The 27,535-nt window shown below is 40.4% G+C and overlaps 1 protein-coding gene across 1 annotated transcript; it reads right to left on the reverse strand.

Annotated features, from left to right (window-relative positions):
* Positions 1 to 292: 292 nt before the first annotated feature.
* LOC113029256 (F-box/LRR-repeat protein 7) lies at positions 293 to 27,507 on the reverse strand. Its single transcript, XM_026180032.2, has 4 exons — positions 26,306 to 27,507; positions 21,275 to 21,364; positions 3,490 to 4,107; positions 293 to 2,554 (listed from the first exon to the last, which is right to left on the reverse strand). The coding sequence occupies exons 1-4, from the start codon at positions 26,340 to 26,342 to the stop codon at positions 1,818 to 1,820; spliced, it is 1,482 nt and encodes a 493-aa protein (XP_026035817.1). The 5' UTR covers positions 26,343 to 27,507; the 3' UTR covers positions 293 to 1,817.
* Between the last annotated feature and the right edge of the window lie 28 nt (positions 27,508 to 27,535).

The following is a 27,535-nucleotide window of genomic DNA, read 5'->3' on the forward strand; positions in this document are numbered from 1 at the left end:
CCAGCTTTTCTCAGTTGCACTGTGGTTGCACTGTGATCATAAAGTGATGGCCACAGTCGGCAACAACAGATTAGATTTTAGATATTAGTGTGAACAAGACGTTGACTGGGTATACCTAACAAATGTGTACAGGTTATAGACAGGTTTGGTTTATTCAGTTGAATTAAAACAGCACGCATGCTGTTTCTTTTAAGTCTTAAAGGGGAATAGCACGTTACACGCCCATATATGGCATTCTCAGATATTCTCAGTCACCTTAATGACTCATAAACATGCGCAGGCTAGGAGGGAGTGGATTTTTACATGAAATTTATTGGCACAGTTATAGCAGCAATGTGTTCTTGTTTATTTTCAACACTGATCCCATTCCTATTTTTCAGTAAAAGCCCCTCTCAGGAGCAAACGTGCTTTCCAAAAAAAAGTCAGTACTACTTTTGCAAAATGTAAACAAAAACATTGTGCATTGATTTGCTACGCATTTAAACTCCACATTGCAGTTAGACTGGTACAAAGACAACATGGTTCCTCCTGTCTGTGTTTAAACGTTAATGCTCCTTGCAGTTCATGGTTTCTGGATTCCTCTTGCTTAGATCTTAGATCTTGCTCCTCCTGCATAGATGGTTACCGTCCCTCATGTTTCCACATGTTCTGTGTGCTCTGGATGTTACCTTACCTGTCTGCCTCAGCATCCAGAACCTCTCCACTCCTCTTATTTATTTATTTTTGACCGCATGCACACAGCTAATTAGGTTCATTACCAAAAGAGCATCTTGGAGAGTCTTTCAGAAGTAAAGAGAGTTTTTAACCACTCGTAAAAAAGACTAGATAGAGATCTACTTGAACTGTTTAACAACAGCAGTAAGGAATATAAAAAAATGCAAAGAACTGGAGGATTTCATTATTGAGATTACATAACAGCCAACATGCCAGATTTCTGGATACTTTCTCTGGGCTAAAGAACTGAGGAACCATCCAGCAAAGTTTAAAAGGAGCTGGAATCCATGTGGGATGTCCGACTTAAGCTTTCTGTGGAGGCATCAGTAATGATATTCAAGAGAGGCCCAAACCACATCCTGCACATATTACAGCATGGCTCTGTGATTAAACTGAATGTCATCCTTGCACAATTAAACATACTTTCTATGATTTGCATTTTATTTACATTTTATTGTATCCCGGCCTTTTTGGAAACACTGTTTGCTTTACTCGTGACATTTAACTAACACAAATGCATGTGGCAAAATGCTAAATATAAGAGTTTGAGCTCAGTTGAAGTGATTGTCAGCGCAAATGCATAAAGTGCGTATGCACACAACACAAAGAAAGTGAAACTGACTATAGTCTAAATCACCAGATCTGCTTAGCTGCTGCTACATTCTCAGTGGTTTAGGATCAAGAGATACTTGTTGTTCAAGAATAGCTGTAGAAATTATTACAATGATTATGTTTCAGGGCCTAAAGGTGACAATGACTTAAAATAAAATAGATATTACAATACTTTTAAACTGTAACACAGCTGTACCCAGTGCTCAGTGTTGTAGCATGTTATTACATTGCAAACTGTGATGTTGGGGGGGGAGTAATACTGTACTTTTCTGCCTTTTTGTATAGATAAATATGTTAAATACATTCTGTGGAAGTATTTTCAAAGGATAGCATTAACAGCCATCAAGCGAATTTAAAAAGACAAATTCTGGCCAGTATTGCACGCCGGTTTTCAACTAGCTCTGACACATCAGCCGCTGAACTCTGCCAACACCATAGCAGGAATATTAGAACATCCACTTGTCAGAAGACCAGTCCAAGAACTCCCCGTCTCAGTAGAAAGCGGGGTTTGTGTGCTCGATGACGCAGCGCCGACAGTGGCGTCTGACGAACCGCAGAGCCTCCGGTGACACCTCGCAGTCCTGCACGTTGAGCAGCTGCAGCTCGCAGCAGTTGGCCGCCAGAGCTTTGAGTCCTCTGCCTGTTACACTTTCGCAGGCTCTGAGACTGACTCGCCTCAGGCCTTGGCAGTACATGGCTAGCTGCTCCAGCCCGCTGTCCGACACCAGCGGGCATTTACCGACATCCAGAGACTTGAGTCTGGGGCAGCTCCTGGCCAAGTGACTCAGGCCGTGATCCGTGAGCCCCTCGCAGCCCCTCGCATTCAAGTAGCGCAGTCTTGGGCAGTAGCGAGCCACATAGCGCATGCCTACATCTGTAATGCGGGTACAGTGGGCCACGCTTAAGTAGCGCAGGCAACCCTCTAGGCGGGCGACTTCCCGGAGGCCGAAATCCCCCACCAAGCGGCAGTCACTGAGGCTCAGCTCCCTCACTGAAGGGCAGTGGAGAGCCAAATGACGCAAGGCTTCATCTGTTAGTCTGGTGCATCGCCGCAAATACAGATGAGTCAGGCGAGGGCAGTGGGAGGCGATAGTTCGCAAGCCCTCGTCCTCGAGGGAAAAGCAATCGGTCATGTCCAGGTAGTGGATGGAGATCTGCTGGCCGTGCAATGGAGACAGCTGGAGTGAGGCCTCTTGGGTTAGGCTGATGCATGTCACCTTGGAGCAGCCTGGAGGGAAAGGAAGCAGAGGTGATTTTTTTCCATTAAAGAGAGTCTCGCTGTTGATGTTGAAAGAACAGGTGTTAATGCAGAGCTCACATGTATGTATGCACATGGATTTTATGTTATAATGCAATCCAAGAGTAAGAAAAGAAGCATTTTCTCTCTGTCTATGTAAAAATGATTTTAAAAGTTCTTATCTCTTATTGTGGGACAGCAAGAAAGAAATTATAAACCAATTGAATTCTCTTATCAGGCCTCCTATTACCATCTGCTGCACTTTCAAGGCTATTTGTGTACAGCCTACAATGACAGAGGGAGGCGGTACAGTAGCCCAACACTGACTCTTAAAAGCTGATGTTAATTGAGTCGCCACTTGATGGCGCCAGAGTAAAAACCTGCTGTGTTAGATTACAGCCAATCAAGCAGAAGAATGAAAATGTGAGCGCAGACAAAGAAAACACAAGTGCGGTCGTTTTTAGAGACCAAAAAGGCCAATTCAATCAAAGTCTGGTGTCTTTAACACTTTGAAAAGGGCTTATTTTTCCTTTTACTACAAAGAGCTTCCTTCCTGCTGCTAATAGTGCAGACCTCGCTCTGCTCCAGTCAATGTTATTTGTGTCACTTCCTTAATGAAAGCAGCAGACCGCTCCTCTTACCCATGTTGAGGTAAGCTCTGCTTTCAGCTAAAGAAAGCCTTTCTTCTCCCACATGGGGACTTAAGGTTGGAAGAGCTTCTCCTGCTCCTCTAATGATTCTACCAGCTTTACAAGAAATCACTAAAAAAGGACTGAAAGGAGAAGTTCTTTGAGGCAAATCCACACATGTGCATGATGTCAAGTAGTGGCCACTCCTTAAGACTTAGAGCTTGCCCAAAGATTCTAATTAAAGTCAGATGGGGTTATTTGCTTTTTACTCAATATGACTTGTCTGTTTCTTTTTACCCGAGAGGTTTAGGTGTTCCAGGTTGGGACAGCGGGATACCACTTCAAACACGGCCTCATTAGAGATGTTATAACAGCCGGCAACCTCCAGGCGGCGTAGCTCGGGGCAGCACTGGGCCACCACGTGCAGCCCCCGGTCAGTGAGCCTCTTGCAGCCATTGACCACCACCGTCTCCAGGGTCAGACAAATGTTCGGGGTGTCTTGGCAGAGCCGGTGGGTGAGGACCCTGATGGCACGGTCGGCATGAAGCAGCTCTCCTGTTAGCTGGATAGTGCTCCACAGCCTGGGGTCCCAAGCCAAGTTGTACCAGCGGCGGCAAACGCGTGCGCAGCGGCACAGCTGGTTGGTCGAAAGGTGGGAGAAGATCTGCAGGAGGGTGTGGTCAGGGAGGAGATCGATGGGGGCGTAGTGGTGGGTTTTCGACTGTCTGGAGCGAGTGTGAGTGCCGGGCTGAGGGTGGATCACAGCGACCGTCTCAGCGGGGGCAGAAGACGAGGACGAGGAGTTGGTCTCGTGGCCGTTGCTGGAGAGAGCAGGTGAGGAGAGGGAGGAGGACTTGGAAGGGAGAATCAATCCCGGGCTCGGGGTGCTCAGTGTTCTTGTGCTGGAATCTAAACCTGAATAAAAACAATAAAACAAAACAAAATGAGACAGAATAATTCTTCTGTTTTGTTTTTTTTAAGTTTTACTTTTAAATGAATCTTTTGGCTGTTTAAGCTAATATTTGAGCTGTTAGGTGGACCAACCAAAAAGGGATTTCCCCTTTGCGATACCGCCTTACAATAAGGGACTCAAATAATTGTATAGTTAATTGAAAGAGTCAACAACAAGCTGAAGTTAAGTTAATCAGTCCCTTTATAATCTCAATCCAGGACATTACAGTAGATAATTGTTCAAGTAAAGTTAATAAAAGTAATTAATTACACTTAGGAGACAAAAACTGAAGGCACTGGTATGTAATGTGTAACTACAAAGTAACTGTAAGTAAGTAACACAAAAAGAGTAGCTAATGTTAAAGAAATGAGAAGTTACTGTTTTGTGACGTTCAACTTTTGCAATTAATCAGGAATGACTCATGCAGAAAGTGGGGAGTCCTGTTGATTTACAGATAATTATGAAATAATGGCAACCTAATGACTCACAATTTCTGGAAGTCATTATCTTCTAGACGGGTAAGGAGTTATTGAGTTAGAACATTACTAATGAATGACTCATTAACTGGTTGTTCCTGTTTTGTTGGTGTGGCTGTTATGTTCTCAGGAGGTAGAGCGGGTCATTTACCAATCAAGAGGTCAGTGGTTTGATCCCTGGCTACTCCAGTCTGCATGTCCAAGTATTTTTGGGCCAAATGCTGAACCCCGAGTGTTTGTGTGAATGTTAGAGAAGGCGCTTAGGTATCAAAAAGATGTTAAAAAAAAATGTAAAAAAGTAAATAAATATAAAATGCAAAATAAAATTTGAGAAAATAGAAAAAAAAGCATGATTTGTTTTCAGTGTTTCCAGGTATTTCTGTCTGTGATAATGACGTGTTTCCAACGATTTCCAGTCTTCTTATCTGAAATTTGTGGGAGACACCTGATATCTTCTGTTTTCTCGTTTGTGTAACGCGTCGTGATATTTTTCAGTAACACAGTCATGTTACATTGCAGTTACAATTATGTCGTTACTTGTGCTAAAACCCGTCTGTTATCTGCGTGTTTTCTTCTTGTGTGTGCACTTGCGCTACAATTATCTGATTTTAGTGGGCGAGAGGAGGAAAATTGTAGAGTCATACAGCGATACAGCTTCTGAGGCGTGGTGATATGGGCATTATTTTTATCTGATGCATCGGATGCACTGAGGAGTGATAGTGGGGTCTGTCTCTTAGCCGTTTTTTATCTTTGTCTTGTTGTCGGCTTTGTGGTCATATGTGAAAAGTACGAGAACAATAATATGTGTGTCTTTATTAGGAAAAGGATTTGTATCAGTGTGTGGTTCGGCAGACTAAAGGTTTATGTTGTTAACTGGTAAATATGTAAGGGGGCGTTTGAAGTATCATATTATGCACTAATGAGAAAGTAACAGTGTAACAAATTACTTTCTCTGGTGAGTAATTACGTGATGTACTGCATTACAATAACAAGTAATGTGTACTTCACTTTTCTTGAGTAACGATCCCAACGCTGCCTCACAATCTCTTGTTGAGACCTAATAATTCTACTGTAATCAGATTATGACATCGATTGAGGTTTTAAGGTCTCCGAATCTACTAGTCCTGGTTTGAAGAGTGCATTCAAGATATAATATATAAAGGTTGATTCTGTTCATCTGGGCATAGCGTTTTCAGTTTTTCACAGTGATATTTGGTACAATCCAGACGTTTCTTCATTTTTTTTTCTAACACATGGCCTTCTGTTTTGTTCCCCAAACTCTCTAACTAACAGTAATGACATCTTCATGCTTTTATAGAGTCTCCCAAAAACCAAATAACACTTGATATAGTTCCAGTAGCACTAATGGCAGCCATTATACCTTCATATGTAAAGAAAAGGAATATCATTAGTACTGTATATGAAACCTTGCTTGATTAGAGGGAAGTGATGTACTGCATTCTACATTTGCTAGCTATTATCAGAATAAACAGAATAAGAATAAACAGATAAAAAGTTGGAAAAACTGGTCGAGAAACTTGGAATCCACAGTTACAGTACTACACAAGCTTTTATCATCAGTGAAGAGGCGTTTCCATGGATCCTATTATCAGGTTTTGGGATGTTTTTGGAAAAAAGTGTGTCACATTTATCTGCCAGGCGTTTGGGCAGCACACACAGTTCCTCTTCATCAGATTAACTCTGCGGCTTCAAAGCAAAGCAGATGAGGAGTTTGGTGCCTGGTCTGACAATATATGGTTAGCCCTGTGTAAACACTGAGGCCCTGACAGATGTGCACTGATTGCTGCCGTGTCTGAAGATGCAGCTGTGAGAAGACGAGGCTGGATCCCATCACTCTAGCGTGAGACGACAGAATCCTTTGTCAGCCAGGGCGCTGAATCTGATTCCCGGGGTCGAACTGTCGCACTGGGACACTGAGCGCTCTCCTCTGATGAAGTCTGCAACCCTCCAATCTATTCTTTACAATCTTGAGGATTTTAGGTGGACTGATAGTCATCACTAAAAACATTCCAAGAAGTCACTAGTATGATGTCACCCACAGCTGTCCAACCATTAGTACTAATCTGATTGACCTAAAAAGTAACAGTATGTGGTGAAAAAGGCAAGCTAGAATGAATCGCGTCACAAAGATTGCTTCCCAATAATTTGTTTAAAAGACGATGTCTCAGTTTTGGACAAAGGTTGTTACTATAACAAGATGAGATTTTTTGCCTTTTAACAGCAGAAATCCACTTAAAGCTTTCTGGGCTGTTCAAATGTTCCTGCCTTTATCCATGCTTTTTCCTGTTTAGGGTAGAGTAAGCAAAAGCTACTGAGTAGCCAGTTGTTTACGATTTGTTTAGGTGTCAAGCCAGCTCTGATTTATGCTTCCATCAACATCAGAGCTTTTTGGGAGACTCTTTGATGAGCTTACCTCATGAAAATGAAGCACTTTAGTCTTAAGCGAGTCTAAAGAACGGTAAAAAATTGAATGTAGGCTTTTTTTCGATGTAGAAATTTCCCACCAGTGGGATAAAGAGAGAATTTCTTATCTTGCTAATATGCCATTTTTATTCCAACGAAATGTTTTTTTAAACATTTTTTCAGAAGTTCAGACATTTTACCTTTAGTTTATCTGCTTTGATGCAGCTGATTAATGGTTTGTAAATTTTCTAGGCTATAAACATTCAAACTTGTGAACCACCTGAATGCCCAAAAATTTGTAATTAATGACAAAGCAGAGGACGCAAGTGCATAGAATTCGGCACTATTTCTTCAGGAAGCAAATTCCAGCTGTCTCAACATTCATCCATCCATCCATCCTGGATCCTATCTCAGCACTTAGTGGGTGAGAGGTTACACCCTGAAGAGGTTGCCAGTATTTAGACAACACCGTGGAGCTAATTTCCTAAGATATGTGGTGACTGGTTGTCTTACAAAAGCTACATTTGAATGAATTCTCTTTACAAACATTGGGCCCAAGAAGAAGAGCACAAATGTCCCCTTTTCTTCTACAAGAACTTTTCTAGGAGCCTTTTGTAGGAGCTCGTGAATTAGCAGTGTGTGGTTATAGACTCATACTTCTAACACCCAAACATTCATTAACTATTTTCTAAAGGGTCCGTCTACTACTGAGGTGGAGTCTCGTATTTCAAAATCCGAAACTACTGGTCCAAGACAAACTCTGAGTAACTGAGTTTATTTAAGAAAGCCCAGTATGTCTGTAAGATCAATATCAGGACCTCATTTATTAGTAATTCACATTATGGAGATTACTGAGCAGAATTATCAAAAGGTCAAAATAATACCAACAGTCATACAACACCCAATACGTCACAGACGGGCTCACAGCTATCTGCAGGATCTGAGACAATATTTTGGTCAAAAATAAACTTGCAAAGTCTGCAGGTAAGTGGTGAGGTCGTGACCTGTACGATTGTTGTACTTCAACAGACTATTGACAAAAAGGTGATTTCCATGTTAACACTGTCTGCAATCTACAATCTATATTTAAACTCCCAGTCGTGTGAACTGAACTATGTTGGTTAAAATGAAAGGGTAAGTCAATCATCTGCTTCTGCACAGTGTGTCAGCATGTGCAGTACATGACAAATAGACAGCATCCTGTCTGCCATGTGGATTTGTGCGCTGGGAGAGGTGGGCAGTGACACCGTCCTTACAGTCGTATTTCAGATGTAGATAGCAGAGCTTCTGCTCAGTCTGCTTCCCATCTCACTTCTGATGACATCCACAGATTCATCCTCTGGGGAACATGTCCTCGAATCCTGCTTTTTAAACTGCCTCTTGTGTGCTTTAAAATTCTCATTCAAATCCAAATCCTGGCCAGATGAAGAGAATGCATCAAAACTTTTCACATGTTGGGCTTTTTTTTTTTTTTTTATTCTTGTGGGATAGAGTCCACCTCATTTTGGTTATAATGCATCACATTCTTGTGGGTGGTCCATCTATGATTAAAATATGCAGGACTATTCTCTTGAGGACTTGTACCTTTTCTCGGCCAATAGATTTCTCCAATAACAATTCATTTTTTAGCTTAATGCAAAGGATTTAATGGTCTGACGTCGTTACAAACACCTCATCTATTTTGAATTTCACACAGCTGTCCAAATATGTCTCAACAATAGTAGTGCTGTACAACATTCCCACAATACCTAGTGACTGTTATTTTTTTTGCATAATTTGGCTGCAACCCCACACCATGCAGCACAAAACTCTATAAATGTGAAAATATGTTTAACTATCTTCCAAAAAAGTGAAGTTTCACTTAATAATGGGAATGAAAAATATCCTGATACTGCAGTAAATCTTGTGATGTGAAAAAAAATGTATATGTGCAAGTCTTGCGATGAAAACATCACAGCATCCAGGAGAAAATCAGATTTTCCATGAAGCTGTGTGCAGGCATTACATAGACACATTTTGTGAATCATTAGTTTTGATGGATGAATGAGGCACCGCTTTATTGTCCAAATCCTAGCTAATGCGATAGATTCAGCATGCAACTCATCTGCCACTGGCTAAGGAGCAACTTCCAAATTGCGTAATTACATGTGTCACTGATCAGAAGAGCACTCCAAGTCCAGGCTACACCCAACCCCTTTAATCTGAGACACAGTTTCAAACAGCTGGTGGGAAAAGTTAAGTGAAGTCAGCTTCGCAGTTGCTTAACTGTGCATGATTCTGGATAGCTAGCATCTGGATTACTTTAAGGAAATCCAGGTGTTACAGTTGTCTATGTTTTTCAGCTGAGTGAGGATCTTGTTTATCCGGGTATCACTGAAGACTCGAATGATCTCATTTCTGATATTTTCCTTCATTTTCCTCTAAACATTTTTCACATCCATCTGGTACCTGAATTACAAAGTATCACAAGATCCCCTTGTACTTCTTGTCTTCTGAGGGATTCATGCAGTTCATGCAATGCATTTGCAACACATATTCTTCATACTTTCAAATGTTAGGGGTTTGCGAATACAAACACAAATAAAAGAAACAACATGAAAGCACTTGAATGGTCAGTCAAGCACATAGTTTGAAAGCCCATCAGGCGGAATTTGCTATACAAAAACTTGTGGAATGAAAACATTGAAAGTTAGAGCCTGATGGGGTCGATATATTAACTGTTTGCTGATATATCGAGACCAATTTAAAAATGACAGATAAATGAAAACTTAAAAAGAAATGAAAGTAAAGAAAAAAGAAAACTTTAAAAGTAAAAAAGAGACACCCTTCAACCATGAGTGTTGATAGTGCATAGTCTGTCCACCAGAGGACACTCTGCCACTTTCCTATCCGGTCTTTAAGTGATGACATATCAACCCTTATTGCAGTTGTTCTCCTGACTGAAGTTTGGTCCGTTTACAGCATCCTGTCATGCGATTGCATTTGTCCCTAACCATCAGAAACACCCTCGAATAACTTTTACCGAATGGCTTCAGCTTTACTGTGCTAATGTGTTCATATTGTGCTAACCATAGCTGTGTAGCTAGCCACCAGGTAGCACACCATTATATACCAGCTAGCCCAACTTCAGTAACCCTACAAACGTCACTGCTGTTTAGTTTTCTGTCTTCATTTATCTCGAAAGTGATAGCAGAGCTGTACATTTTAATTTTTTTCAGAAATCCCTCAGTCAGAACATTAACAACAATCACAGCTTATATTTCCCTTGCTAGGTGAAGCCAGCCTGGAGCTTTCAACACACTCATTAGTGGACCTTAAGATGGAACTGTTTTGTAATCTTCCTTTCAAAGAGGTCAAGAATGAGCTTTATGCATAAGCCAACATGGATGAGAAGTCCTAAAAGTGTTATGGAGAAAATTATAACAGCTACTGGGCTCACATGTCAAAATATTCTTCGCTATGACAACAAGAAAAACTTTCCTCTAATAAGGTCCATCTGAAACAGCAGAAGGTCTCTAGAAAACGTGGATCTCTTCAGAAGGTTTACTTGCAACTTGCAAGAATAAACTTTCCTGTAACTTCCAGTTGCAGCTTTACGAGTTAACCAGTAGTGTCGTGTTTTATATCTCTGTATCATTGCAAGCCTATCATTAGCAGAACAAATACTATGCAGCTGTTAAAGTTCTCTTGAAGTCACTGCAAGTGCAGATGGTGGAAGATTCAATTTAGTTTAAGAAATCAGAGAACAGTGGAACATCTGGTCTTTACCCTGGGCAAAGAACAACTGCACAGTAATGAAATGAAAGAGAAACTCATGCATTTTGAATGCACATATAGCCACAGCATGGCATACTTGGCTGAAATCATTTGCCACAAATACCCAAATCTGTGCTGATCCATGGCAGTGCCGCAGCAGGATCTCATTAACGTCAGCTCAGCTTCACTTCTAAAGCACATCTGGACTGTGCTTTGATACCAGAAGTTTAATGTAAATCAATCGGAATGATCACTGAAAAGACACCGTGCCTGGATGATGAAGAGGCGCAGCTGGCTATTTGGAGTGAGGTCGACTTAATAACAAAATCCTGATTAATATTTTTCTTTAAAGTAGCACACAAAAACAGATTTGAGGAAATCAGCTGAAGGCTTTCAAAAAGAAAGCAGGAGCAGTGGGGAAGGAAAGAGGGAAGATAAATTGGCAAAAGAGCCTGCAGACTTTACCAGAGACAAAGACAAGTGCACGGGCAGGGTCAATCCAGACTTTGACGCAGTCTGGTCATAAACTAAAGCTATAGGGATTCTACTCAGGATCTTGCAGTGCCGTGAAGCTCTGCTAAGACCCTGTCTGGGGCTCTCAGGATTATTACTGCTGCATCTGGCAGAACAGAGCAATGCATTACCTCAGTGACATTAGCCGTGTGACATGCTCCTGCTCTGTAAGCTTTCACTGGGCTCCTCCCTGCCAGAAGTGTGAGGGAATAAAAAGAAGCTCATTTTCTACCCATAAGTCAGGAAATCAAACCAAAATTAATTCAAGAGGAGTAACACGCCAAGAAGAAGTATCAGCTAATAAAAAACAACCAGGCAGCAGAGAGTTGACTGAAAAAAATGCTATTGATTTATCAGCACTAAAGGGGCATGTGCTCTAGTTCTTTTCTTTAAAAAAGGAAACATCCAACTGAGAGAGAGGACTGCTCGGATGAAAAACATCTGGGTCTGTCTCAGATTTTATTGAATACATGGAAGTTGATATTACTGTACAGTGTGGCGGCTGGGCTATCAGCAAAGCCTTCACTACAGGAAGGTCTTACGTCACTGCGCAATCTGAAAGACAATGGGGCTGCTGGTTCTTTCACAATGCGCACACTCGGACAGGAAATAGACTTCTTCACTCGGCACAACCCCCAACCCACCTATGCTTCTGGACGGCAGCTTTTCTCACACTCACTCAGTCTTGAGATTCTTTCTTTGCATTTTTCTCTCTTTATTTTTTTTTTGAAGATTTTGCTGCAACAGATTTGGCAAGTACATATGCCAAGAACTATAACACGTTTTTCCCCACAATGCGACTAATTTCCTCAAGGGAGTTTTTCCACCTATTAAAGCCCCTCAAACGTTTCCATACCCTGCTCTCGTCACTTTATAAATCCTCAGTAGAGGAGGACAGCAGACGCTCAGATATTCTACAGCCAGATTGGAACGCGAACTCACTTCTTCAAAAATTAGCTCTTGTGTGTGCGCAAATTTTCCAGAATGCAGATGAAAGTTTGCAGTCCACGAGTGATTTGGCCCAATTCAAAGATGATCTGGCTTTTGGCAAATAATTGAAATTCAAGATGATGTAATTTTTCTTTTTAAAGGTCGTTAAATTGGGATGTCAAGGTTGGGGTGACCAAGTTTGGGGAGTCGTGTGCATGATTTCTCTTTTATGGACAGTTTCACCATTTTGGCAGAGTGTGTGAGTGGGGTTAGAGTGCAACGTGACTGTAAGTCATGTCAAACGACCGAGGAGGGTAACGTAGCTACACAGAGCACATCTGACACAAATGGAAAAGTGAATGCTTGGCCAAATGTTTGATTTGGTTGTGATGAGGAGCAAATGTAATGATGTCATGTGGTTAAAGCAATAGAACAAGGGAAGTGCCTGGACTCTTTGGTTATAAACCCCTGACAGAAAAGGGCTTGGTTGAACTTCTGAAAGAGGTTGTTTCACATCAAAGTCCTGGATACCCAACTCATGGAAAAAGCTGACAAGTGCATTTAAGGAGAAAAAATAATAAAAACACAATTTATTTTACCACAAAATACTTCTGGAAACAGTACTGGATGACAGGATTAACATCTCTCTTTTGTCCATATGCTAAATCTGTAGCTACAGCATGAAGATGATTAGCTTGAGTTAACACACCTGTCAACAGCAGGGCTCTCTCCAGTACTACTGCTTTAACAGTCTTTGTTTTCCTTGCTTTTTACTTTCAATTACTCCCTGAATCAGAAGGAATGGTGTTTCTTTGTAATACACACCTGATGGTCCAGATATGGTAAATGGTAAATGGCCTGTATTTGTATAGCGCTTTTCCAGATCCAGGAAAACCGAGTTAATGAAAAAAAAAAAAACGATAACAAAATAACGCTAAAAACCGATAAAAACCCTGAAAACCATACATTTCACACCCGAGTCTCAACTCTCACAGCCCGGTACCAAACGACTCGTTGGGGACCGCTGATTTAGAAGATAGGCCTAATTATTCATGACCCCAAACGATGTACAACTACTGGAAAGTTTTTACAGAGGTCAATTCATATTCTGCTACTTTAGATTTACCTGTGACCTCAGTAAACACTTTCCTAAGAGTTTAACTGTGACTAGCTAGCATGTTTCTGGTAAATCTAATTTTTGTGCAAATAATGAAAAATGACTTTGCAAAGCTATTTTCTGGCCTTGTAGTATCAAACTTCCAATAATTTTGTACAATATTTTCAGCAATCTCTCATAAAAACGTTTTCATCAGTTGCTTTGTTTTAGGCCTAAGGCTGTACAGATCATCATTCAGGCCAAAATTCTGAGCTAATATTTTTCCTCCTATGATGGTGACACAAGTGTATTTCTAGACCCAAATGCTTCAGATAAAGAAGATGTTTAGTTGTTTTTGCATTTGCGATGTTACATAGTTACATAAAACACGATTAATAAAAGAAAGACTCCCCGAGGGTGGAACAGTCTCCACAGCAATGTTCCTCTCATTTTTGTAACGCTGGAGCTTCAGCCACAACTGACGCTTCCCTGCTTACGTAACGAAACAAACCACAGAGTGAAATGAGGGGAGGGGAAGTCCAATGTGTCAGTTCAGCTGTTCCACAATCGCGGTCATATTGCCACATAAAAGCCCAAATACCCAGGTGGATCATAGTGAAAACATCGCTCGCGAGCCAAAATCTTACAGGAAGCGAGCATGTGTTTCTTCCAGGTGGCATCTTTCCCAACTCCTGTCAAATGTGCTCCTGTAGTAGACCTGATAAACGTGACCCCTGTTGAAGAAAATGGCAAGCACATTCAAAACAGAAGGGCCAGCACTTCCTCCCTCTCAGCAGAGAAAGAGAAGACCAAGTCGTAATCACAGAAGAGTTATGAACTGACTTCCCCCTCCTCCTCCTCCTTCTTCTTCTTCTTCTTCTTCTTCTTCTTCTGTAAACTGCTTTCACTTGTTTTTCTTTTGGAGCCTTGTTCTGTGCTTTTTCGCTCAGATTTCCTGGCTTGTGGAGTGGTAGAAAGGAAGGGGTAGGAGTGAAGACAGCTGATGGAGAAAATCTGGGCAGAATAGCATTGGCATTCTGTTCCTCACTGTGTTCTATCTTTACTAAACTATTTCCAACAAGGATTAAATGCAAACCAATGATATTTCTTATTGCAATCACTATAGGCTTGTTAAAAATGCCCTTGGATAACTGCAGGCAGCTGTTTTGTGTCCTAATTTAGGACAGTAAAAAAGGTGCAGATACTTGTTGAGGTGGTGAATTTCTGTGCATTAGTATTTCCTTTAATAGACAGTAGTTAAATATCTTCCGTTAAAAAACAGATGTGATGTTTGAGAGGAGGCTATAAAAAAATAAAAGGAGGCTAACACCTTAAATCTCATTTTTGTTGTAAAAATGCCCCTAAGTCAGCGACACTTACGGACATCTCTCTGCAGGATCTGGCAACAATCAACAGGGAAACACTATATATCTGGCTGAGCAAACACAAGGAAATGGGCCAACAGTATGCAGAGTTAGTTTATAGATGAAGTGTGAGGGATCTTTTGCTCCAGGGAGAGCAAAAATATTAACTTGTTGGAGACAGGAGTGAAGCTGTTTAGACTGCAAATGTGACCCCGACACGGCATTCGACCCACAAAAAGGGGGATTATTAGTTTGTAATGCTTTATATGCTACATTGGAGCATATGACTAGTGCATTACACAGATAGCCTAAAGATAGAAAGATGTGAAGTGAGTCATTGTGCTGACACAATGCATCTATCTGGCATACTTGCCACAGGATCGGTGTCCATATACAAACCTCCCACGTACACTAAAGCTTTCGGTTTAAGTGTGTCTTTGTGAGAAAAATCTAGTAGTGCATCTTAAATAGCAGTTTTTTTATGTTTTATTTCATTTTGACTTGTTTTTTTCCAATTCGTTGTATTTTCAGGTTGTTTCCAGACAGGATTTTATTGTTTTAGTTTTAGTTTTTATGCTTTTCAGTTCTAGTTTTAGTCTTATTTTTAACCCGTCACCTTGCTCCATTGCTATATAAAACTACACAGAGCCCCAACCAGTCAGTGTTAGTCTTACTCTTGCATTAACTCATATAGAAACTTTACTTACGTCATGCAGAAAGTAGATATTTATAGCAAAATATCATCTAAAAAAATTGCTTTTGATAACCCTCTAGTTAAGAGCATATAAATTACAAAGTGTTTACAGTACAGCCATGTACTACAGTGTTGGAAGTGCTATAGAAGGACAGATTACGTTTTTCCTCGGTACTGTTATCTCTGTTTCTTTGGTCCTTGGCAGACAGAGAGGAAGTCAGCACGTTCATTGTTCCCACCATTCTCCTGTGTCTGAGCCACCTTCCTGGTGCCATTATGTACGAGTGAAGGAACTGACCCCAAACATTGGCTGTTTTTACATAATGAAACTGTGCTACTTCATTGGGTAAACCTTTGGCAAAGGCTCCAGCTGATACAGCAACATCAAAATGGTCTTCAAGAGTCACAGCATGTAGGCTGAACACCTCAGGGTGCTGTCTGTTTAGCGCTTACTATGTCTGAGCCACATTCCTAAGGTACCCGGCGTCCAGCTGTACCAAAGCGAACCCTTGAGGCCCAGACTGGGTCACTGTGTAACCCCTGCTGGGAGATACTCAATTTCATCTCACAGGAAGGATTTACTGTCCCAAGCCTGTGCCTTTCAGTCTGCAACTAATAAGCGATTCAACTGGGTCAGGCCACCACAAAGTTGTCTAAATAATAACTGAAAACAGAGACGTATTGCAAAATCTTGCCAGATGACTGCCCAGCTCAGTTTGTTTTCAAGAAAAGAATGAGTGTGACTTCCTAATGTTGGTTTTGTTGGAATACTTGACTGATCATTGAAAGACGGCAGGCACCAGTCTACTTTCCGTTTGCATACTGATATTATGGCTGGGCGATAATTCAGTAATATGGTTTTCATTAGTTTTTGAGATGATTACAACCTATTTGAAATTCTTGCGATGGCAATAGTTTTTGTTTAGAGAAATATGAAACAGCCCTTATGGGACTTGGTGCAGTCTCCAGCCGTTCATTTCCAGGGTCTCTGGTTTGGATCTGACATACAGTGGCTGTAAAAACAGACAGTATCGTTTGAAAAATAATGTTTAAAGAGAAAAATATTCACCTCAAAAATCTAAAAAAGGAATGCAAACTTGCATAGCATTGGTTGTGAATTAATATATACATCTTTTCCATGTGCATATACAAAGTTTCTAGTAAGGTTAACTTTGGTTGTTTTAATGGTAAGCTAACAACAAGTATTGTTCTAAAAACCTCACTCCTTTTCTTTTTTGGACAGATCATTGTTAAAACCAGATTCATGGATCTGCTTTGTACTCTAGATAGTGCAAAGCAGGGAAGTTCTGGGCAGCCATAATCAGCCCAGCAACAACTCCAATCTGGTCCCCATGGAAACCCTTGGAAAATGTGAAGGACAAAAACTGATACAAATTCAATTTTTCCTGATAAAGGCTTCCCACATGACCATTGAGACTACACCAAAGTAATTAAGTAACAAATAAACAATTAGATAACTGGAAAACTCCTGTTTTTCATTATCCAATATAGAAATGAATGTTGGGGGGGGGGGGGGGGGGGGGGTTAGTTACAGGATAATCTGAGGAGCAAGCTAAGAGAACTTTTTCTTTAATTTTATACATTAATTTCCTACAATTTAAGGCCAAAAGGTCATGCAGACAGATTTTTAAAATTAATAATTAGATTAGGTAATTAGATTAATAATTAGATCAGGGGTTAACAGGTGTATTAATATAAATAAATAGTAGTAGCATAGCATAGTAGCATATAAGTAAATAGTAGTAATATAAATTTACCATAGCTAAAGGCTTTACTTTATCTTGTATGACAACTAGCTTATGTTAGCTAATGTTAGCAAGCATTAGATTGGATTAGAACATTTTTATATTTTCTGACTAATATTTTTCAGTCACAACTTAATGACATATATATACTCCTTTCATCCATCTGCAGATGGGTGGAGCCAGAGGGCTGTGGCCTATCACAGCTGTCATAGGGTTTAGTTTAGCTTCATTTATTAGGATCCCTATTAGCCACATCAATGCAGCAGCTGTTCTTTTCCACAGGGGGAAAAAAACTTACACTGTGACAGTTCACTATAAACAACTTACACAGAGACATAAAACATCTTTACAAAACTCCACCACGCACACAAATAAAACAAAGTAAAAAACATAAAATCATAATATCATGTCAGCATGAGCAATCTATCATTTAAGTGCACAGCCAATATCCCCAGGCTTTTTTATCATTTCCTCTATTTGGTCAGACACCATCTCAAAAATGTAGTTTTTTAATAGCCTTTTAAATCCAATTCTGCTGGTTTCTTTCTGTGTCACCCGTTTGGCAGTAAATCTCACCTCTTCACAGCCTGACACAAAACTGTTCTTTCAACTGAATTAGTTCTTGCAACGGGTAATAAAAAAACATCCTTCTGTAGCCCGCCTGGTAGAACAATCATGTCTGTCTCAACAGAAATATGCATTTTTCTACAGTGAAAGGAATCTTTGTAACAACAGCACGAGAGGTCACCAGCCCATCACAGGGAGACAGACAGCCACACGCTTTCACGTTCACACTTAGAGCCAATTTAGAGTTGCTAATTAGCCTAACAAGCCTGCTTTTGGACTGTGGGAGGAAGCCAGAGCACCCAGAGGAAATCCAAACAGCCACAGAGAGAGCATACTACCAGATGACCAGGAGCTTCAACCAGGACTGCTGCGAGGCAGGAACAACTACACCACAGATCTAGTCTGTTACTCTATATTTAAGAATTAACACATGACTGGTGCAGTCTGTTTAGTTAAAGGGCAAATAAAAGTGGAAAACTCTATATTTAAATTCAAATAGGTTTAATTTATTTGGGCACTTACTGGCAGAGCATAAAATTTATGAAATATGTTGCAAAGTTAATATTAGAGATGCTCTGACCTCTAACAGTCTTTTAATCTGCTCTCATAAGGTATCACAATAATATTCCAGCTCATAGCATTCGGTGTCTTTTGGTTGCACTCTTTTATAAATTTATACACCTCTATAAATGTTCCTGTATAACCAATGTTTTCCTCTTTCATTGTGTTACTATGGTGTTTTACAAAGAGCAAAACAATAACTAACTAATGGAACTACATCAATGCAACAGTGACCATACTGCAGCATGGGGACACTGGAGGCCCTAATATGAATACTCCCAGTGTGTGGTGGGGAAACAGCCCAGACTGCTTCCTGATTAGTTTAGTGGACCACAGGACTAGGTGGGGAAGGGCTGTGTAATCTGCCACTGTGTATGAGCATGTGGATGTGGGTCCGTGTGTGTGTGCGCGTATGTGTATATGTGCATGCACATTCATGCGTGTGTCTTTCTAAGGAGGGGGGATTTGACTGTGGCCATAGCGGTTCCAGACCATGTAATTACTCCCACTTAGCATGGAGAAAAAAATAACAATTTCAGTCATAACACAGGGGGGGGGAATTATGGTCTGGAAGCCACTGGCTATGGCCTATACTCTCTCTATATATATATATATATTTCTATCTGCACAGGTTGTGCTCAGAGAAGACACATCCAGGACAATTATCGATTTCCACAAAGTACTCTGGATTAACTTCCAGAAGCTGCTCGGTGGACGGACCTTTATGCGTCAGCATTTCCAGCGAAGCCGAATGAGTAAGAGTGATCTATCTTCCTACAATGCACTCTCACAAGTACATCTCAGTGTATTTTTAAAGCAAGATGTGAAACTACTTGGCACAAACTTTGCACAAAATCTGATGTCTCCTGAGGAGTTTGTCTGATGTGTGGTTTCCCCTGTGATCCTTTTTTTTTTCTCTGAGAAACACCTTAAAATCTCCAGCTGAGTGACAGTTATAAAAACACGCTGTAGTTAGTATTTGTTTTCTTGTGGGCAGTGCAAAGCCACAAGAATACTACATTTAGCATGCCAGAGCAAATTTAAGATTGGCGATGACAATGCATGAGAGAAAAAGGGCGAGTGTACTGTAAAAGTGTATGAGCGTGCAAAACAGCCGATGACTCACTGGTCAAGTCTCCTACACAACAGTAGGGAGACCACAATGTATTTGTGGGGGATTTTGATAAAGCTTTTGATCAGCTTTTGATCAGAATTGTCAAGTGACTTTGTGATTACTTCACTGGGGTTTTACATCTTATTCTCACTGTCTGAGTCATCATCTTTGAACGCATTCTGACCAGTGGAAGTCTGATGTCTACAAATCATCGCGATGATAGCGACAAAGATGCTGTGAAGATACCCGACCTGGATAAAGAGTACTGATGAACTGTGGAAAGAGAGCACTATCACAGCACTGTAGTCCCTAAACATGTGGGAGACCACAAACTAAAAATGATGGGTCACTGCAACACATTAGCCATAATAACTAGAGATGCTACTTAACAGAAGCAGCTGCAAGAAATTTAGAGGATATCGACCCTTTTTTTTCTCCATAAGTATCTTCATAACTGCTTTGCTCATACTGAGGCTGCTGACTTGTGGCTTGTTCTGAGCTTTGCGTAGCTTTAGCTTTTCTTGTGATAAGTGTTTTCACGGTAGTACTGGTACAGCAAAGAGCTAGCAGCATGTGGCTGTGAGTGCACAACTATTTGTCTGTGCACCAGCACAGCAGTACTGACATTTCCAGCAAATTATAATCAGACACATGGGTGGCTGACCGGCCAGTCAGCAGTCTGGGTCAAGAAGGCTGGAAATCAGATAATTCTGGTCCCTGGCCCGTCGATTAAAAAATAAAAAGCCCATTTAAACCGTCGGTGTTCTCGTCCCTTGTTTTTTGCACTACTGTATTTTTACCTGATGTCTTAGAGTAGGGGAAAATACATTTAAAATTGGCATACAGTCATCCATCACTTTAAAAAAAATGTGGAAAAAGTGTATGATATAGATCGTCCAATGGAAAAGAGCGCCTTGCCTGTCTTCCTCCTGGCACCTCTAAATTCCATCAAAATTTCCGAGTCTTTCTCATTATGTGGTCAGGAACACATTTAATCATGAATAGTCAATAATTAATAAATAACTGAAGTTTTGATAGTTGAGAGCATGTGCGCCAAAATTTTTTAAATTTCCAAAATCTGTAGAGCAAATAGGCTTAAAGGTTACTGGACCTGTGTTTTTGGAATGCACTATAATACTGATGCATGAAAACATTTTCTAAAATATGTTTTTGGTGTTATATTCTGTTCTTTTGACTGACAAATTGTTCCGACTGTACCAGATGTTCGAGACAGCTGCTGACAGCAGGCTTCAAGAAGTATCTGCCAGCTGAAAAGTATTTCCAAACCATTAGGGTAAGCACACAGTTTACATTAGTAACACATCCACTCCTGAAAGAGTTCCTATGGTGACTCTTGCAGAGTTGGACGCTTGCCTGGGCAAGCAGGAGGCTGAGGAGGTGAGAGGGAGTCAGAGAGTCGGAGAGGAGTAAGGGCAGGATCTGAGCAGAAGGTGAATCTCTCTCTTCTCCATTCTTACTCCCCATACCTTCACTGTCTCCAACAAAATCCCTCTCGCCCACCTCTCCCAAGTGCATGCACCTCCCACCCGCCCTGGCAACGCTTTGAGCCTGATACGACCACAGTTTAGATAAGCATTCTTCCACAATGAGAAGCCAGAAGTGTTTTTTTCCCCCCTTCTTCTAAAACAAAGCTCAAGAAATGCCTTTGGTTTCTGGGTTCTGATGGCAGCTGTGAGTTTGTTTTCAATTTAAGGTTATCCTAAGAACACACAGGTTTCTCTCCAAAAATAGGCAGCACAGAAAGTGGATGAGGAGGAAAAAGAGCGCTGGAAGGAGGAAAAGAAGAAGAAAAGGAGGGAAAGAAGAAGTAGGGAGGGGAGTTTGGTTAATGAGCACCAGATGCCTTACCTTCAGTGGTAGCCACATTCTTCGGAGCTTTAGTTGGTGTGTGATCTGTGCTCGAACTTATGTCAGAGGAGATGCTTGAGCTCCCTTTACCTGCAGGGAAGAAAAACAAAAGTGCTTGGACATAAAATATCAAGGTTAAGATAATAAACTGCCTTTTTAATTAAATTTGTAGTCATTTGAGGCAATTTTATAGCCCGCAATCCCCCGAAACTTTGATTTTCAGTTTAATACCTGAAGAATGTTTGCTAAAGATAAGGTGGACTCAAACTTTGATGACGTATATTATACAGTAAGGAGGCACAAAGTGTAGGGAAATATAAATCTCATCACTCTCTGCTTTTATGACTTTTATGTTCCTCGGTTTTGGAGGAATGGTTAGCCTTGGCACATGCACAAAGTATCTGCTGGTTCGTCTGAGTTAGTATCCGTTTTTGACATTTGGAAAAAGAATAAAGTCTTCTAAAATCCCCCCTTCAGCCCTTACTTCCACACAGGACGAGTGACAAAACACAGAAAGAGATTAATGAATGGTATCATCTGCAGCGAGTCAGCACTGTCTCACAAACACCACACCAAAGTGATTTCTACGTTTTCGTTCTAGGATTTCGACTTTGAATTTCTACACAGTCGACTCGTCTATGAGTGCTAAAGTGAAAAAAAGTATATCCTTTTGCATGACTGCCTCTGTTCCCAAAGTACGATAGGCTTCACTGCCATGGTGACTACAGGCTGCCTGTGGAGAAGTTGTTTATGGCGTTTCATTCCTCTGTCAGATCATAAATGCAGCTTTGTGGCTTTCCTGAGAGTAACTATGTGCCTTTCGCCCAGCACGACAGGCTAAGGAGGTGTTCCCAAACAGTCACGCCCACATCAAGCGCAGTAACCTAAACAGACAAGACAGTTCCCGAAATATGAAGAAACTCTCAAAAACTTGGGACGGAAGAAAAAAAAAAGCAACCTGTCTGCATAATGAGCCCAACGAAACAACGAAAGATCGCACAGCTACTTATAAAATAATACAAAACCAATGGAGCAGATATGGTATGAACATGAATGACACTTTGCGGTGACATCACTGAGCTGACACATCTGTTAAAGCTCCCCCCAGGCAACAGAAATGAGTCAGATATTCATGAAGAGCTTGCAGATGTTAATGTCAGACCACTTTTCCAGCAGAGCATAAAAGGCTGAGTTAACGCAAGCAAATATATTTTGATATTTAGCCGGTTACACAATTCTTTAGCGAGCGAGGAACTCGTGGCTGCAGGGGCTGTTTGGTTGGCATGTGGGTCGGTCTCTGCAAGGCAATAACTGTTTTCTGTCTTTCATTGAAAAACAAGTTTCAGAAAAGCTCCTGCTTCCTGTCTTATGCTTATATAATGTGCTGGTTGATAGTTGCTGCATAGTTACAACCAGTGTGTAATTAATTGTGGAATCACACTTGAAAACAGATGTGGACTAATGGACTGCAGGATTCTAAAGTTTGGGTTAAGACAATGGTCTTAGATACTATCAAGCGATAACAATGCAATACTACCTTAATTTTACGTTACTCTCCTGACATTGTGGGATCCAAGGTCGACAGAAGGAAAAAACACAGCAAAACCAGAAATATTGTTTTTTTTTTTTATTCTGTGCCTACATTACCCAAAACAGAACTCTATTACTACTATTAGTAATTTGCTAATCTCACACCACTTTGTAGCTGACAGCTGGTTGCTAATTGGCATTCCAGATTCTGGCTGTGTAGATATCACCATCATATGTCAGTCAGTTGTATTCATTTGTTCATTTCACCTGTTATACTCAGAGGTGTACACACCACACTTTGCTCTGTCATTGCTACAAATCACCCAATTTTATTGATACTCCACATTCCCTGGTTGCCACATCCACTGCTTGTCTGCCCGCTGCTTTCAGCCCAACCTCAGCATCACTTGAGGAAGCCTATCAGATTTTGTGCAACCCCTCCAATACATTTAAAGACTTCAGATACATGTTTGACAGACTGTTATGGAGAATTCCTCTGGAAACTGATTTATCTAACAGCTGATATTATCAGTCAATATTAAGTATTTGCTAATATATTGGGCCTAGCATTTATAAATGAAGATTTAAAAAGTAAAGATGAGCCAGGAGAAACACCCTTCAAACATTCTATGTGTGCTAACATTGCACAGTTTGTCCACCAGAGGGCACTCTGCAACTTCAGTTGACAATACACGTTTTTAACTCCCCAAATGCATAAACCATCTGATCTTAGCCAAATCAAGCAGATGGTAAACATGTATCTAAAAGAACTACATTAAAAAATGTTAGGAAATACGTTAATGTTTTGTAAAAGAAAATATTGGGATATCAGATACATAAATCAACAAATAGCACTGAAAACAGGTGAAAAGAATCTGGAGCCCAGTGTCTTTTTTTCTGCCAGAAATTTACACTTTCTGCAATAACTTTGGCAAAACCTACAGAACAATGTGCAACAAGTTTTTTTAATATCATGATGGAAAAGCAGCCATTTATAAACTGAGGATGCAAGGGTTATTTTTAGCTGTACAACAAATAATACATTAGTTATTATTCTGGTATATTCTGGTATCAGGTATAATCTTAATTTTTAATTCTGCATTGGATCTATACAGAAATATCCTATGCAAGTGGGTGACATCACAGCCAGGATGCATGGTGTTCCTCTGCATCTGCATCCTCTCATCCCTAAAACGTTGAGCTGGCGGTGGAGATTGTCTCTTCCAGTTGATCGGCAGAAGCTGGCAATGCATAGGAGGAAACAGCACTACTGAACGGGCCTTGAGGCAACATCTATTTACATTTCTAGGGAGTTGCATGTCAGGTTATGGCATAAGTTACAGCGTAGGGTTATAGAAGGGTTTGCGGTTATAACTCCCCTACGGTGTAGATTTAATGCAGAACCATAAATCTACTGTTAAAGGGGAATTCTACTGATTTTACACATCAGTGTTTGTATTACTAGCATATGTATGTTCTGTGAAGGCTGATACATTTTCTGAAGTGATGTTCTTGAGTTTGAAAATTATATAAATAGATAAATCAGTAGAGTATGGGACTAAGAAGGAAGTATGCACCGTAGGTAAGGATTGTTCATTTTGAGCCTGTCAAAGACTTTAATATCACTTCTTATGTTGAAGACTTTAAATCTTAATCAACAAAAAGCACAATTTTTTAACTGTTTGGTTTATTTTGTGCTAGATACTAACTGCACAGTATGGTGTTCTTCAGTCTGGGTATTCTCTGACTGCTGCACAGCTCAAGGACAACTCAACTTCAGCTCTTGAGTACAGGCCTTGAGCTTGTGATAGAATCTGTTCATGTACCTTAACAGACTAAATTCCTAGGTGGAGTTGCTCCACGTGTTATTTTTAACATCATGAATTCCAACCTTTTCTCTGCAGCTATTGACTTAGGAAGAGAGCTCCTTGGAATGTTATTTATACAAACATTTCTGCTCTGAGGTAGAAATAATGTGTTTGGTAAAGTCCGACCACAATTTTTTTCTGAACAAGTAATGCTGAAGATCAGACCTCACATGAGACCTGCACGGCAGAGATAGGTCGTAACACAAAGTTTTTATTTTTGATGATAACAGACAAAAGGCGGGATAAATTCCTGGATCATTAATGCCACATGTTGGAGATTTTTCTGCATTTTTCTATGAGAGCGAACAGATTCTTATTCTGATTGTGGTAACGTCATGAAAAACAAGGTCTAATGTTATCTTTTAGACGGTTCGAGCTGCATTCCTGTAAGCTGAAACAGCTTTCTGTACTTGTCTGTCCGTTAAGTGTGATGTACTCTAAGTGCTTTTTAATCTATGCAATGCAACATTTTTCTTGTCTCGTCAGTCATTGATATTAATATGTGGCTATTTTATTTTGCCAAGTCTAAACACTTGTGCAAGAAAAAAAAAATAGCATTATGTCTACTTGTCCTCTGTGAACCCCAGTTTCTGAGGCTCCGCCCAAACACAGCATTTTACAGCATCTGCAGGAAAGTTAACTGTAATTGAAATAAAAACTGAAGTGAAGCAAAAATAAATCAGTGAACTTGAGATGTACAGTCTCAATGAGAATCCATTTAAGAAAAGATTATTCACAGTATTTAGCTGTTTGTGTCTTGTGCACTTTTGACTTTACACAAAAAAATAACATGAAATTGACTAGCATGTATGAAATGGCCTCCAAATCAAACAACACCAGGCTGTGGGTCGTGGACTGCAATCTCTGATACTGGCTCTTATCAAGATAAGCTGGACTTAAGTGCCCACATCTATGAGAACCACCTCCACTAAACCTGAATAGATTTTATCTTCAAAAACAAACGATAAGGCTACAAGAACTTGCTAAGTCAGAGTCGTTATGCAATGTTGAGATCCTATTAAACTGGCTTTCTTTCACTTATATGCTTTTAACTGAAGGCAAACACACAATAAGGCAGAGATGAGTTAATTTCCTTGAGAATAAGAAAAGAAAAACACGAATTTTGTTCAAACTTGACTTTTCTAACACAACAGGCCGCTTTTCAAAGGGATTAAAAACGACCGCCGCCAGATGTCACTCTTATTTTTTATGAATAAATGTGACATCTCTAAAACCAATATAAAATACAAGGCAAAAGTAGCCACCAGCTTTAACTGCACACACCCCAAACATCTCGAAGACATGTGGAGTAAATTAAAGTGTGCATAAAAACAGAAAACGCACAAAGGAGATTAAATATAGTGCACAACTCCGAGGAGATGGTGCTAGTTTTAAGCTAGCTAACTGACGTCTAGGGACAAGCTCGAGGAAGCTACAGACCCAAGAAACTCTGCATTATTTTCTATTTTTAGATGGCCAGGACACAAAAGAAAAAAGCCACAGACGATGATATCACAGCCCCTCTTTTACCCACTAAAAAGGGAGTTTTTCATATATACTTGCATAAAAAAAGAGCGAGTTTTAAAGTGGCATTCACATAAATGTGTTTAAAAGTAATTTTTGAAGCACTTACCCTCGCTTCCATACTGTTTTCCATTGTTCGCACCCATTTTAAAGAATACATAATCTACGAGCACCAACTCCGGTCATCAAGTTAAATTCCAGAGTAGGCTAAAATGGATTCTTTCCATCAAGATAGCAGGCTATACAGTCAAGAGTTTCGTGTAGGGCCGTTAGCTCTGGCTCCAAATAGTTAATCCAGATGTTGAGCAGAGGACGTCTGAGCATTACGCAAACCTAGAATCCCAGACTTGCTTCCAGCGGTGCAGACTTTCTATATCTGAACATCCACAGGCTCAGAACGGCGAAAAAAAAAGGACCAAAAAAAAAAGGACCAAAAAAAAAAAAAAATCCCGATTGGAGGAGTTTGGAGAAAACTTTGTGAAGCGCCCTAAATGGTAAGCAGCTGTTTATCAGACTGAGTGCGGGCAATCACAGCGGCCACACAACTTTCTGAGGACGCGCAGCTCCCCTCCAACTGGATTTGGATTTAAAGAGACCGCAGGCCGGGGAGGGAGATGTGGAGGTTAAAATAAATAAATAAATAAAATAAAAGCGTACAACATCCCAAAACTGCGCTTTAGGAACATTTAAGTACAGCATTTCTACCTATTTGCAACTTAGCTCGCTCATTTTAAACATTTTTGCACACTTGGAGTTTGCCAACTGTACACGAAGAATCACAGTCCAAGGAATCTACTCCTCATTACTACCAGGTGCGACTTCAACAGATTTATGCCCATCCAGTTAGAAGTGAGGACACATAATCGCTGATATATTCGGAGAACAGAAGCCCACTGAAAAAAGAGAGCGGTTTAACCACATGTTACAATGTTTCTATGAATAGCAGCCGTACAGGTCATTGGATATGCAGAAGTACAGACACGGGACAAAACCAGTTGTCTGCTGTTGACAGTTGACTTCGTATTCTTAATACATGTTAAATTCCTTTCTAAATGCACATCGCCAGTAGGTCTTCAGGATTTAGTTGAACATTGCACCAGTGAGTTTTGTCTCAAACATTTCTTTTGGAATGTGAAAAAAAAAGTTAAATTTCCTCCCTTTGTTAGAATGCAAATATTTCTAATTCTTTACAGACTACTCACATTTGTGCTATATTGGTAACCGTGTTGGCTTCCGCACAGAAAAAGCACTACTGTGCTCAGCAGCAATCAAGAGATTTCTTACTGCCGAGTTTCCATTCCACATCGGTCTTCCACTCCTACATTTTCACGCCAAATGT

Source organism: Astatotilapia calliptera, chromosome 9 (genome assembly GCF_964374335.1).
Source record: "Astatotilapia calliptera chromosome 9, fAstCal68.1, whole genome shotgun sequence".
Taxonomy (NCBI): domain Eukaryota; kingdom Metazoa; phylum Chordata; class Actinopteri; order Cichliformes; family Cichlidae; genus Astatotilapia; species Astatotilapia calliptera.